Source organism: Morone saxatilis, unplaced genomic scaffold, assembly GCF_004916995.1.
Source record: "Morone saxatilis isolate NCDOM2014 unplaced genomic scaffold, NCSU_SB_2.0 Contig17, whole genome shotgun sequence".
Taxonomy (NCBI): Eukaryota; Metazoa; Chordata; class Actinopteri; family Moronidae; genus Morone; species Morone saxatilis.
The window spans coordinates 17,484,323-17,496,620 of record NW_023339729.1 but is presented as its reverse complement, the minus strand read 5'-3'; the positions used below and the strand labels follow the sequence as shown (position 1 = coordinate 17,496,620).

The 12,298-nt window shown below is 38.1% G+C and overlaps 2 protein-coding genes across 2 annotated transcripts in view; one reads left to right on the top strand and one right to left on the bottom strand.

Annotated features, from left to right (window-relative positions):
* The window catches only part of si:dkey-162b23.4 (sodium/hydrogen exchanger 9B2), a 10,711-nt gene extending 7,119 nt beyond the window's left edge, over nucleotides 1-3,592 (top strand). Inside the window, exons 8-13 of the mRNA XM_035660600.1 lie at nucleotides 74-180; nucleotides 626-775; nucleotides 976-1,084; nucleotides 2,086-2,222; nucleotides 2,353-2,533; nucleotides 2,895-3,592. Of these exons, the coding sequence (XP_035516493.1) occupies nucleotides 74-180; nucleotides 626-775; nucleotides 976-1,084; nucleotides 2,086-2,222; nucleotides 2,353-2,533; nucleotides 2,895-2,956 (746 nt within the window). The 3' untranslated portion in view covers nucleotides 2,957-3,592. The remainder of the gene's footprint in view (nucleotides 1-73; nucleotides 181-625; nucleotides 776-975; nucleotides 1,085-2,085; nucleotides 2,223-2,352; nucleotides 2,534-2,894) is intronic.
* A 1,523-nt stretch (nucleotides 3,593-5,115) lies between these two features.
* cisd2 (CDGSH iron sulfur domain 2) lies at nucleotides 5,116-9,724 on the bottom strand. The gene is made up of 3 exons (XM_035660601.1): nucleotides 9,516-9,724; nucleotides 6,382-6,596; nucleotides 5,116-6,108 (listed from the first exon to the last, which is right to left on the bottom strand). The coding sequence occupies exons 1-3, from the start codon at nucleotides 9,616-9,618 to the stop codon at nucleotides 6,019-6,021; spliced, it is 408 nt and encodes a 135-aa protein (XP_035516494.1). The 5' UTR covers nucleotides 9,619-9,724; the 3' UTR covers nucleotides 5,116-6,018.
* Between the last annotated feature and the right edge of the window lie 2,574 nt (nucleotides 9,725-12,298).

Sequence of the window (12,298 nt, the reverse complement as noted above, 5' to 3'; positions counted from 1 at the left end):
TTGTATATATTATTATTTTATATATATATATATATATATATATATATATATATGTTTTATTTCATGTTTCTAGGCTCCACCTGGTACAACCTCTTGAGAGGTGTACTGGAGGTGGCTGGTGGGCTGGTTGCTGGCATTCTTCTTGGCTTCCTCATCCAGTACTTTCCTAGCGTTGACCAGGTAGGCGTGCTGTTTACAGCATTACCATCATATTGACCAGTTTTACTCTTGCTTAGTCATCCTTACACCACTTGACACCACAGCCTGTGTCTGACACAACTCTGGAAGAGCAAAAAAATCGCTTGAAAAAACATCAGTGAAGTGTTCCAGGTCTGATTTAAAATGATAAACACTGAGGAGTTTTGGTGAGAACACACAGGAATATAATGGAAGAGATGTTTTGGGGGGTCAAGATAACAGATATAACACTGTACTATCTCAACTCAGACTCAAGACTTGTCAACAAATCTGTCTGTATGAATCAGTGTAGGTTAAACACAAGTACATTCAATTTTGAGATTAACCACCATTATATATAATGTGACACCTTACCTTAAGTGTCATATGGAGCATTTTGTATTCATAGATTAAATTATATTTAAATATTCATTTGTTTTTCTCCCAGAAACATTTAGTAATGAAGCGATCCTTCTTGGTGCTGGGTCTGTCCGTGTTTGCCGTGTTCGGCAGCGGTGTGGCTGGGTTTCCTGGCTCTGGAGGCCTCTGCACCCTGGTGTTGGCATTCCTGGCTGGCATCGGCTGGGGGACAGAGAAGGTAATAACATACGCTCTCTATTCCCAATTATCCATCTTGACAAAGTTATCTCAGCAGAAATTTCATAAGGAATTATTGAAGCACATCTTCACCAACCTACTAGGATGTACAGTAAGATATTCATCAGTACATTAATAAATAAACATCGACACTGCTGCATGTGAAAGTTAAACATTTGCGTGTGTTCTGTTTGTCTTAAGGCACGAGTGGAGGAAGTGGTGGGGTGGGCGTGGGACATATTTCAGCCTCTACTCTTCGGACTAATAGGAGCCGAGATTCGAATCTCTGAGTTGGAGGGAGTCACAGTTGGTAAGACGACACACTGACACACACACACAGCCACACACACGTCAAAATAACACAGTGAGGTCCCTGTTATCACTGTAAGGGATTCAAATGCAACTGTATGGATGTAAATATATTTGCATAGCCAAAAAGAAGCCCCTGAAGAGTTTTATCTCTCTGTGTGAGGTAAATATTAACCATCTGTGCACCCATATACTGTACTTCCATAGATGTTTGCATATGAGAGTTCCTTCGGAAACATATCTTAGATTTCTCCCAAAAACAATTATCTTATTCATGCCTGAACAAATGACAAAAATAACGTTTCTACATTCAGCTGTAATGGAAGAAAAATGTTCTTGTAAAATAATTTATTATGGATGAAAAACGTGATCCAAATTTCACTCTCTTCACTACCCAGAATACAGTGTGGTTTGGAATAGTTAGTATTTTGGGTTTTAGGTCAAATCCACCACAGCTTTTACCATGGCCCATTAAAAAAAAAAACTGTGAGCTGCTTTTAAATGAGATGAGAAGAGCAGATGTGGTGGGCATTATTAATACTTCAACTGCAGGCTTTTCATCTTTTTAAAAATGTGTTCATACACCTCCAGGCCCTTTTTCCAGGTAGCTTTATGCTAGGCTACTGTTGACCACCAGTTGTAAATATTATAAATGTCCATACTGAAAAATTTCATTCATGTATTTCTTTTTTCGTGAATTGTATAGCTTCAGAACTGCAGACAGCAACTTCTAAGAATAGATTTCTTTGCAAATATGTAAATATTATTTTGGCGTAGGCGTACCTCCACCACAAATAACCCACAGTGACTAGATATTTCTAGATACACAAGTAGCATAGCAAGCCAGCCTGTGTGGTTTTCCCTTTTCATCACTACTGTGCCCCTCCTTGCCCACAGCTGTAAAGAGGAAATACTGATAATATAATAATTGTTGCCTTTTAGAGCAGTATATCTCCGTACCAGTATAGTTGAACATCTTTGTATGACTATTTGTCTGTTTAGGTCTGGGTATAGCCTCTCTGCTCATCGCCCTGCTGGTTCGAATCCTGTTCACTTTTGTCTGTGTGATGTGTGCGGGCTTTACCATGAAGGAAAAAGTATTCATAGCCCTAGCGTGGATGCCCAAAGCCACTGTACAGGTTTGTGTACTTGTCTTTCTGAGAGTTTTGTTCTCAGTTAGGGTTTTTCCAGTATGTAAAAAAACATTTGATATTTAATATCATTTGTGAGTAAGTATAGAGGAAACAATGGTGTCCTTGTCTTCATCAGGCGGCTATAGGCTCAACAGCTTTAGACATGGCCAGGACAAAAGACGACAAGGAGCTGCAGAGGTACGGCATGGACGTGCTGACAGTGGCTGTGCTGGCCATCCTTCTCACAGCTCCTGTAGGAGCTCTTATCATAGGGCTTTCTGGACCTCGCCTGCTCCAAAAACCAAAGAACTCCTGTGGTGAGCGAGTCAAACCCACTTTATCAGCCTTTTTCTTAGGTAGGTAAAGTCCCACATTCAACAATTCAAACTCAGCTCAACACCCCTCCCCATGGAGCCGCGCCTCGTAGTTACGTTTGAGTAGTGGATATCCTTTGCTGCAAAGCTTTTTTTTTTGATAGATGCATCCACTCAGCCTAGGATTTGCATAGCTTTAGGGTGCTTCTATTTACCCAGTCTTTCATGCCTTCAAGTATTTTACATTAACACAACAGTGTCATTGTGTCTGTTAACCACAGTGCAAAAGTGCAACTCATGCTTGCACACAAGTAACCAGTCTTTTACTGAAGCTTTTCATCATTTCTCCCTCTGTCTTACCCAGGCACCGCAGCAGGAGGTGAAGAGGACGATGAAACTCCTATCACCTATGAGAGTACACTCTGACCATCCACTGAGCGAGGACATTTTAAGAGACTTCCGGTGTGCTTTCACACCTTGGATATTTGAGTTTTCCTTCAGCCACCGAGTGGCTCTCTTTGTCTCTCTATCTGCCGGTCAGCTCCTGATGTTTGCCATGCTGCAGGAACACATGAATCACTCTGTATTTATAGCCTCTAGGGGTTTCCAGGCCTCAGGCTCCAAACAAATGACCCACAACTCAGTGTCTGCACTGTCACGCTGTATGAACAGTGTACATGGGGTGGTTTTGTTTCCTAAATGAACGTTTAATCAGCTTTATTAGTGTGAGGCATGGATATGGTTTACATTGTTTGTAAAGGTGGGTATTATTCCTGCCGGTCATATTCACTGAATCCACTATATGCCCCTTTTTTATGACTACATTCGAGAAAACTATTTACTGTATTTGGACTTGAGAATGTGATAATGCTGGATTTTATTATAAGCAGTTTCGTTTTGAGGGCTACATAATTGAATGTACTGACAGTGTATTTTATTGTTTTAAATTAGACTACTTAGTTGACACACGCTTAAGTCTTTAGGTGTTCTGTGCTCAGTACAATATTTTTACCCCTTTGTGTTTGTGCATTTTTTGTTTTAATAAAATATGTATTAGCTGTGTCTTGGTGATGAGAAAGGTTTGTGTAGTTTACAAAGACTCAGGAGAAGACATAAATAATACACAATGCTTTCCTTTGGTTTATACACAATGCTGCTAAAACCCCTGCTACACTCACTGTCTGCTTTCAATATCATGAAAACATTTATGTAAACCCACCTTTTATAGTTTGATTATAAAGGAAAGTAATTTTTCACATTTGTTACATATTTCTTTTTTATTACAGAAGTATGCAGTGTTACTTAAGATGTTTTTGATTTGTTTGAATTTATTTAAATGTTCTTGTGTATTATTAGTTATTATTTATGATAGATTTACATGATTGAAGCTTAGTTTTTTACCAAATATTCTTTGAGCAATAAATGATACAACATACCAAGAATTGTCCATCTCTTTGGTCTAGTTCAGTATTACTATGCAATATATGTATATGATTTGACTTACTGTACCTTTAATTCGGGTCGGTTTCTGTACTGTTTGCTTTTTAGCCACACTAGCATTGGCAACTTTTGTCCAATAATTGGATGGATTGTCATGAAATTTGGTACAGATGTCAATGGTGCCCAGAGGACGAACTCTAATGACTTTAGTGATCCCCTGATCTTTTCTCTAGTACACCCAGGAAGCCTGAATTTTGACTTATCCAGTGAACAAGCCCATCATCTACTGGATAGCACACAATTTTGTACATATATTAATGGTTCCCAGAGGATGAATCCTCCTGAATCCCTACATGGTGGAGGTAGAATTTCCTCTACCTCCACCATGAGATTCAAATTTGTACTTAAGCTCAAAATGTCTCAACAGTTGGATGGATAACCATGCAATGTAGTATATACAGTTAGAATGAAATGTCATAGTTTAATTTTGTGTTATGACCAAATACCTGAAAAACTAATGACATTCCCCCATTAGTGCTAATTAGCAAATGTTAGCAAGCTAACACGCGGTGACCATAGTAAACATTATACCTGTTAATGGATGTTAGCATGCTAAAGTTAGCACTTAGCTGCAAGAACCACTGTCCCTAAGTACAGCCTCACAGTGCTGCTTCATGCTAGCCTCTTACTGTTCAACAATTTACAAAATACTAAAGCAAGAGCAAATGTGATGCTGTTGGTGGCTTTCTTTGTCTTTTTGAGGCTGTATGGGTAAAAGTGCCTTTAACAGTTCACTTCTGTGGAAATATGACCCTGAATGCAAGTTTAACCTGAAAAAATGAGGAGCAGACAATTAGAAAGTGATGTACTCGGTTACCTTGTCATTAATTAAAAGGTATTTCAAGTCAAGGTTACATGAAGTGTTTCCCAATCATAATTTATAGAAGCTGCAGTTCTGTTTGCCAAAACTGTTGAGTTAAACATCCTGACCGTTCGGTTTTACATTTCATTAAAGAATGAATCAATTCCAGCCATTTCTTACAAAGGTTCATAAACACGCAGTCATTCATCATGAAAACACATATCTGACAATAAAGGCAATTTATGTCTAAAATATTGCTCATGAATTAAGAAGGTAATACTCCAGCAGAAAGTCAACTATATACAGCCATTATGACAGTGCAAAGGCTATCAAAACAAAAACAAAAAACGGTACAGAGCTGCTGAAGTTGCAGAAGTTACATTCTCAAACCTCAATAGGGCAGTGAGGTTAAAACTATGTAACTGGGTATTACTAAACGATGCAGTGGTTTGAAATGTTTGTAGGCAACGGAGTTGGATATTAAGTGTAAAACTCAAATGTTTAAAGGCTATGAACAAAATACATCTGAAAAAAATAATAAGTAGCCTCCCATACACACAATAACTTATAAGAGAATATTTCACAGAAAAGAACACTACAAAGGCTGACTGTTAAAAAAACAAAACACACCAAAGAACCATCCAGAATAAAGACATACAGTACAAAATGTTAATTACAGGTTGGAGTAGTATTAAGTCTAATTCAAACAACCATTTAAGAGGGATTTACCCTGATGTGTTCAAATTAATGAAAGTCATCATTAAAGTCACTGCATTTATGTTTCAAGTTATTCCCTCAAAGTGGTCCCAATGGTAAATTGTAATTGATTTGAACAAGACTGAGACATGACTAAAGTTGAGTTTACAGTCATATAAAAAGTGTTCTGTTAACCAACAAAAATGAAGACTGAAGAAAGGGTAAACAAAAAAAACACAACAAGCAAAACCTTCTTAACTGCACAACCTAAAATGCAGTTGTCACACAATCTGACTGTCAATTTGTATTTTTAGGTGTGTTAGAAGCACTTCAAATAAAGACTGAGGAAGTCATTTTTTCAGACCAACAACATGACACCAAGGCCAGAACAGGATTCTTGTTTAAAAAAAAAGTAGACAAACTACAAACTGTTAGGAGAAGAAAACTAAAGGCTTGTGGAGGTGAAAGCAAAACTCCCATCAGTGGTCGATTACAGTATCTTCTTTTTGAGTATGAGCGGTCCCACGTTGTCTCCAGTTAGCTCGTTGTGCTTTAAGTGTGACTTGTCACACACAGGAAACTAAAAACAGGAAACAACTCAACATCAGCTGATCAGCAAGAGACAGAACCACTAAACTCTCCCTTTCCCCCCCTTTTTTTTGTATGTAAACAATACATACAAGAAATGACTGACTTTAGTAATAAAAGTATAACTTCTCTAATGTATGTAAGTGAACTTTGTTTAGCAGTCTGTGTGATAAATACAAATAACTATGCCAGTTAACTGTCACTACAGGTCAGTCCCAGCCTCCATTATATATAGAAAAGGTCAAAATAAAAGCAGTGAACTTACAGTTTTGGAGCGCCAGCAGCGACAGTAACACACATTGGCGCTGTTCAAGTCCTCGATGTCTATCTCGTTGACCACTTTTGGGTTCTCTTTCTGGATCTTCAGGTTGATCAGGCTGTCTCTCTGCTTCTTCTTCTTAGGCAGGAATGGACGAATGGTCAGATAGCCCAGAAGAGCCAAGATACCCAGGAGAGGGAGCAACCGGAGCCACTCGGACACTGCGGACACATTACATACACATTAGCAAACGTAGGAAAATAACCATGAACGCCGGCATGCTATAACTAGAATAGCTTTGGCCATAGGGGATGGGGCTTAGATTACTGGATGCTGGAGCTAAAACAATCAGTTGATTTATCACATTGTTAATGGGCAGAAGATTAATCAGCATCTATTTTGATTTGTTGTTTAATCACTTGAGTCATTTTCCAAGCAAAAATGCCACATATTTAGTGGTTCCAGCTTCTCTAATTTGAGAATTGACTACTTTTCTTTGTCATATATGAAAGTAAATTAAGTATTTTTAGGGTTTGGACCACTGACCAAACAATTCAAGCTATATGAATAGATCACCAGAGGCTTTAGGAAATAGTGATGGGCATTTTTTTTCACATTTTAAAGACAGAATTGTTAATACAAAAGATAACTCACATCTTAATCATTAAAGAAAATAACCATTCGTTACAGCTGTACTTCAATTCACAAAACCTACTTCAGATTAGGAAAACAATTACTCCAATCACGGCGGACGGCACCACAGCTCGTCCATTCAGATTTTTGAAAGACCTACATTCTACCATCTGAGTACACTGTGTGGTATATGTAAGAAAACACAGCTCCCCCCCACATGCACTGTCTCCATGGATGGTTACCTTTGAACAGTGCTGGATAAAGAAAACTCAAATATTGTGGTAGGTACCGTTTATGTTTTCGAAAGCCTGATACAGTACAACTGCCATCGGTTTGATACCATGATGTTAGTGAGACATTAAAACATCCTACAGACATAAGCTTTTTAAAATACATGATTATATAAGCGGGGTAGAGAGCAGGGCGACACACTGTACACTGTATGTACTCTTATTTGCATTTTCTGCTCTATTACTGATCATTGAAGAGTATCGTCTCACGCGAGCAGTTATCAGTGGGAATGCCACACTCGGCCCAGAAAAGTGCTTTGGGAAACCCATCATTCAGTCCACCATACATGGAGAGGATAGACAAGTGAAGCACAGTGCGGATTAGCCACAGTTATGTAATCTTACTATTAGCTGTGAGATATACCCCAGGACTTTTCATAATGCTCTTATGGCAATTGGAATACTCTCAAAAAAAGGATTTTGATACCTAATGGGACATTACTAATCCTTAATCTCTTTAAAGGAATTATATTTCACATGAAGGAGCATTTCATAAATCTTTCTTCTTCTAATCTGCAGTGACTAAATTGATCATTTATGACAGAAACACACAACTTCAGAAACAGGTTTTAATTCAGCCAACATCTGCAAACCTCTAACTTTAAAGCTAATAATAGTAAGGCTTTCAAAAGCTTTATCAATTAGCACTAAGCATCACAATACCCATAATCTTCCATGCATGTTTTTGGTTTCACGGCCTTCGCGGAGAGGCACTACTCAAACGGTTCTAGCATGTCAATTGTCACAAAAGCATGTCAGTAATGTAGGACTGCTCAGCCTTTTTACTTTTTTGGGCTATTTTTAGGCTACATTCGAAAGGTCAAGTTGGAGTGGTTGATCAGCTTCAAGGTGGACTTTCACTTGAGGACACTTGGTTCCCTAAACCACTGCTGCTCTTGTTCACTCGCTTCTCCTCTAACTGCGCACAAACTCTGCTCTTGCACTTAAACAGAAGCTGTGGGGACATTTTTGTGTGCACGGTTTAGCGTTATTGTTGAAGACTTGCAAATAAGCTAATGAATCAGCCTTTTGTGTTATCAATTCGCAAGAGATGCCACATGTGATATGATGCAGTCCAGGACTGGTTCATGTAAAATAAGATAGAATTAGATAGAACTTTGTCCAGAGGGAAGCTGCAAATATAACATAAAAATAAGAAAAAAAGATTATAATAATTGCAAATGTTTCACAGCCACCGTCGGTTCTCGTACTCGTTTGGAAGGGGAGGGTGAGTGGAGGGGTTATCAGTTGGTTGCAATCTGCAACCTCACCGCTAGATGCCTACACACTGGACCTTCAATGTGGACTGTGGCTGACACACAATCCTCTCAATAAGGTCAGTATCGGGTCGGTACATCGCTAGACACTGATGCATTGATATTTGTTTAATGTATTCAAAATAATTCAAAATAATCCTGCTGGAGCTCGCCCGTTGCTGTTGAACTGGATATCAAAGTTTGGGAGAGCAACTGATGATTCATTTTATTATCTATTAATATTGAGATTTCTTGATTAATCTTTTGATTAACACCAGAACAGTGAAAATGACACCTTCAAACACCATGTTCTGTCTGACGAGCAGACCAAAACTTAGAGAAACTCATTTTACTATAATAAAAGATTTTAAAAAAGCAGCAAATTCTCACACTTGAGAAGTTAGAACCATTGCATTTGGCATTTTTTGCCATAAAATTGGTCCATTTTGGGACATAACCTGAAGTCTGCGCCCACAAATGTCGTGAAACACGGATCATGATGTAACTTTACAGTAGTCTGTGTTTTTAGTGCAGCACTTGTGACAGTACTGACTGAGCTGCTTACATACTGTGCTAGAGGCAAACATGGCAGCACATTTCTAATTGTTGGAATTAACATGGTATCACTTACATTGCAGACCAAAACTGTACCAGCGTCCAAAAACACACAAATAAAAACCTTACAGTGGACGCACCACCATAAGGTCACTACTGAGTTGATGTTGCCAGTAAGAACAACAAAAATCAAACGATGATGAAGAGTTTTCTGGGAGCCAAGCAGCCACTTAAAGCACATAACACAGGTTGAGTAGCACACTGCCATCCGCAGCTTGACTATGACTATGAGTTTTGGTTTGCAGGCTAGCTAAAGGTAAAGAGCTGTGTGCTGTAAAGTGTCCCCGAAGTTCAGAAGTCATCTTCACAGTACAGTCAGAACAGCAACACCGCTGCAGTTCATTACCTGTCAACCTTGCAAATCCGCCGATGGTCTCCGGAAGCGGAAGCCTCTTGAGGTATGCTGGAAGCTGGACTTTTATTATCCTTGAAATACTTTCTAAAACCATCTTGAATTGCTCAATGTGTCAGGTTTTGTGTTTGACTTGGATAGTTCCTGGGGTCCGCTCATGTCATTGCGTTCATTTTTGAGCGCAGCCTGTCACCGGTACGTAAACTCTCACCGCGCAGTTCGGAAACAGCCGAAGAGTTGAGTAAATCGCGTCGTGAATAGACGTAACAACGGCCTGTGACGGTGGAGCTCCTGGCCAATCAGCGTCGGAGGAGTTGGTGGCTCCTGATTGGACAACTTGAATTCAGCGTAAAGAAGGTTTTTTCTGTGTACTTCAGGTGCTCCTCGTAAACCTCGGTTTTACAGACGTAAATAAGGTAAAATCAATAAATATGAATATTGTGCCCAGTTACAAAGGCAGTGTGTGACATTGGGTGTTAAAACGATAAATGTGCACACATATATTAAATAAAAATGAGACACATCATGTATTTAACCGTTGTAATCCCCAGCACCCTTTGGTCATTTAACTGTTAACTGCAGAATAACTATAACTGCATGCTCTCCATCATTTACAGTCACCTCTCTCAACACCCAGTGGTTTCACTTTACTGAGTTTCATGTGCTTACAGCCCATATATTTTTTAACAACATACTGCTGGGCACCCAAAGGCAGCATGTTTGTGGCTTTTTTTTACACAATTTTAAAGAGTGTTGCAAGAACTTTTCTAAAACATCCACAGATATGCAAATGCACTTGATTAAATGTATCTGATTGTATGACAATGAAATGTTTCCTATTAAATCATATGTTACACTGCTTCTCACTCATAGCTCTCCATACCAGAGTGGGAGTATATCAACCTTTGTCCCAGGTATCTCAAACCATACCTTTTAGGGTTGTGCCATACTTATGCAAGGCTCATGTGAGATTATATGTTTTTGTCAAGAGAAGAAAAATGCTAGAGAGAGAAGAAAATGCTAGTACATTAATATTGCGATATACTGTAAAATAGGATACACCATGATAAAAGACCCACTTAATGCCTAAAACAAATACCAGATGGATACCAGGGTTTATTATTACCAGGGTTTATTGCCAGGGTTTATCACAGTCGTGTACTGTAAAGAGAAACTGAGAAACATAATCAAGCGTGTCTCCACAAGCTACAATGGTAGAAGCATAAGTGCTTCCATCCAGCATAATGAGACACCATGTGGATGCCCCACAGACAAATAGTTTATGATAGAAAATATGTCTTAAAGTTACTTTGGAACTACACCTTTCTTCAATTATAGTTTGAGACTTAAAATTCCTGTTCTTGAAATAGCATTCTTAGGAAACTTGGCTTCATTATTATGGACCTACTAATTATATGTAGGCGTTTAAACAGGTTATTGGTGTGCTGTCTGCAATACAGCATATGTATCTTTGCCTTACATAAAACTAGATATCCAGTTAAATAAAAGGGTAAACCTCTGTATAGTCCCACAATCCACCCTCCAGGAACAAGGTGGCAACAGATGAATGTGACACACTGGTATAGAAAACCTGCCAAGCTCTAGGCTCAAGGACCCGGATCTGGCACACTATGAATTAAGTGAAACGGAGAAACCATTTCTCTTACAAGCAGTGAACCAGGCTTCTCAGATTCTTCACAAATTTGCAATGTCATAAGAGAAAAATACTCACATTACAAGTGAAGGTCACATGTCATATTTATATTAAAGTAATTTTTTATTGAAGAAATATTCATTGACATAATGTAACTTGGTGCAATTAACAATATGAGATTACTGTAAATAGTGTCGTAAATCATATATGTGGTCCTGTTAGTGTTAAGTTTGTCTAACCACAGTAATGCTTTCTAGAAGGATTGGTTAAAGTTGACTCTACATACATGTTACCTGATACATTTAGTGTAAACATATTTTTCTCTCATAGAAAAACCAAATCTCACAAAATACTCAAACAAAACTCCAGTAGGGCAACAGAATTGTTCTATATACAGTAAATATATGTGAGTAAATGTAGCCACTGTCAAACACCCACTCTTAAATAATAATTGTAATCGTACAGACAATATACATCCTGTTCTCTTGTAAAACCATCACATGTCATAACTTGCTCACAAGAGGAGGCACAAAGTGATAGTCATTCTTTACTTAATGTCACCCACATACACTGCTCAAATGCCAAATAGCCAATCATTCATGCAGATCATTGTTTCCAAATAGATAGATAGATAGATACTTTATTTATCCCGAGGGAAATTCAAGAATAATAAGCTTCTTATCATGTTGCATGACATCTAGAAAGGTAAAAATGTAGATATTGCTTTTGTGGTTGATTGACGTAGTTTCTGTCATAGCTATCTTGATCAAAATCTTGTTCACGGAACTGGATTTTGATTAACTACGGAAGTGGGGTAGTGCAATTTTTGGGCAAAATCACCACAAGCCTACTAATTTCAAGGGACATTGCAAGCATTATTTTAATTAAGCAAGATAAATTATTAGTAGTTTATTACAACTATGGCCCAGTTAAATATTCTTTAAACACATCACATTGTGTAAATACAGCATTTTTTATAAACAAAGAATATCTTAAAGTAAAAGGAAATTGACAACTGATTAAATATATTTCAACAAAATATAGGCTACAGTATGCAATTGAAAACTCTGAAAATGCTAGTAATAGCCTTGTGTTAAGACTTCTTTTATTATTATTATTATTA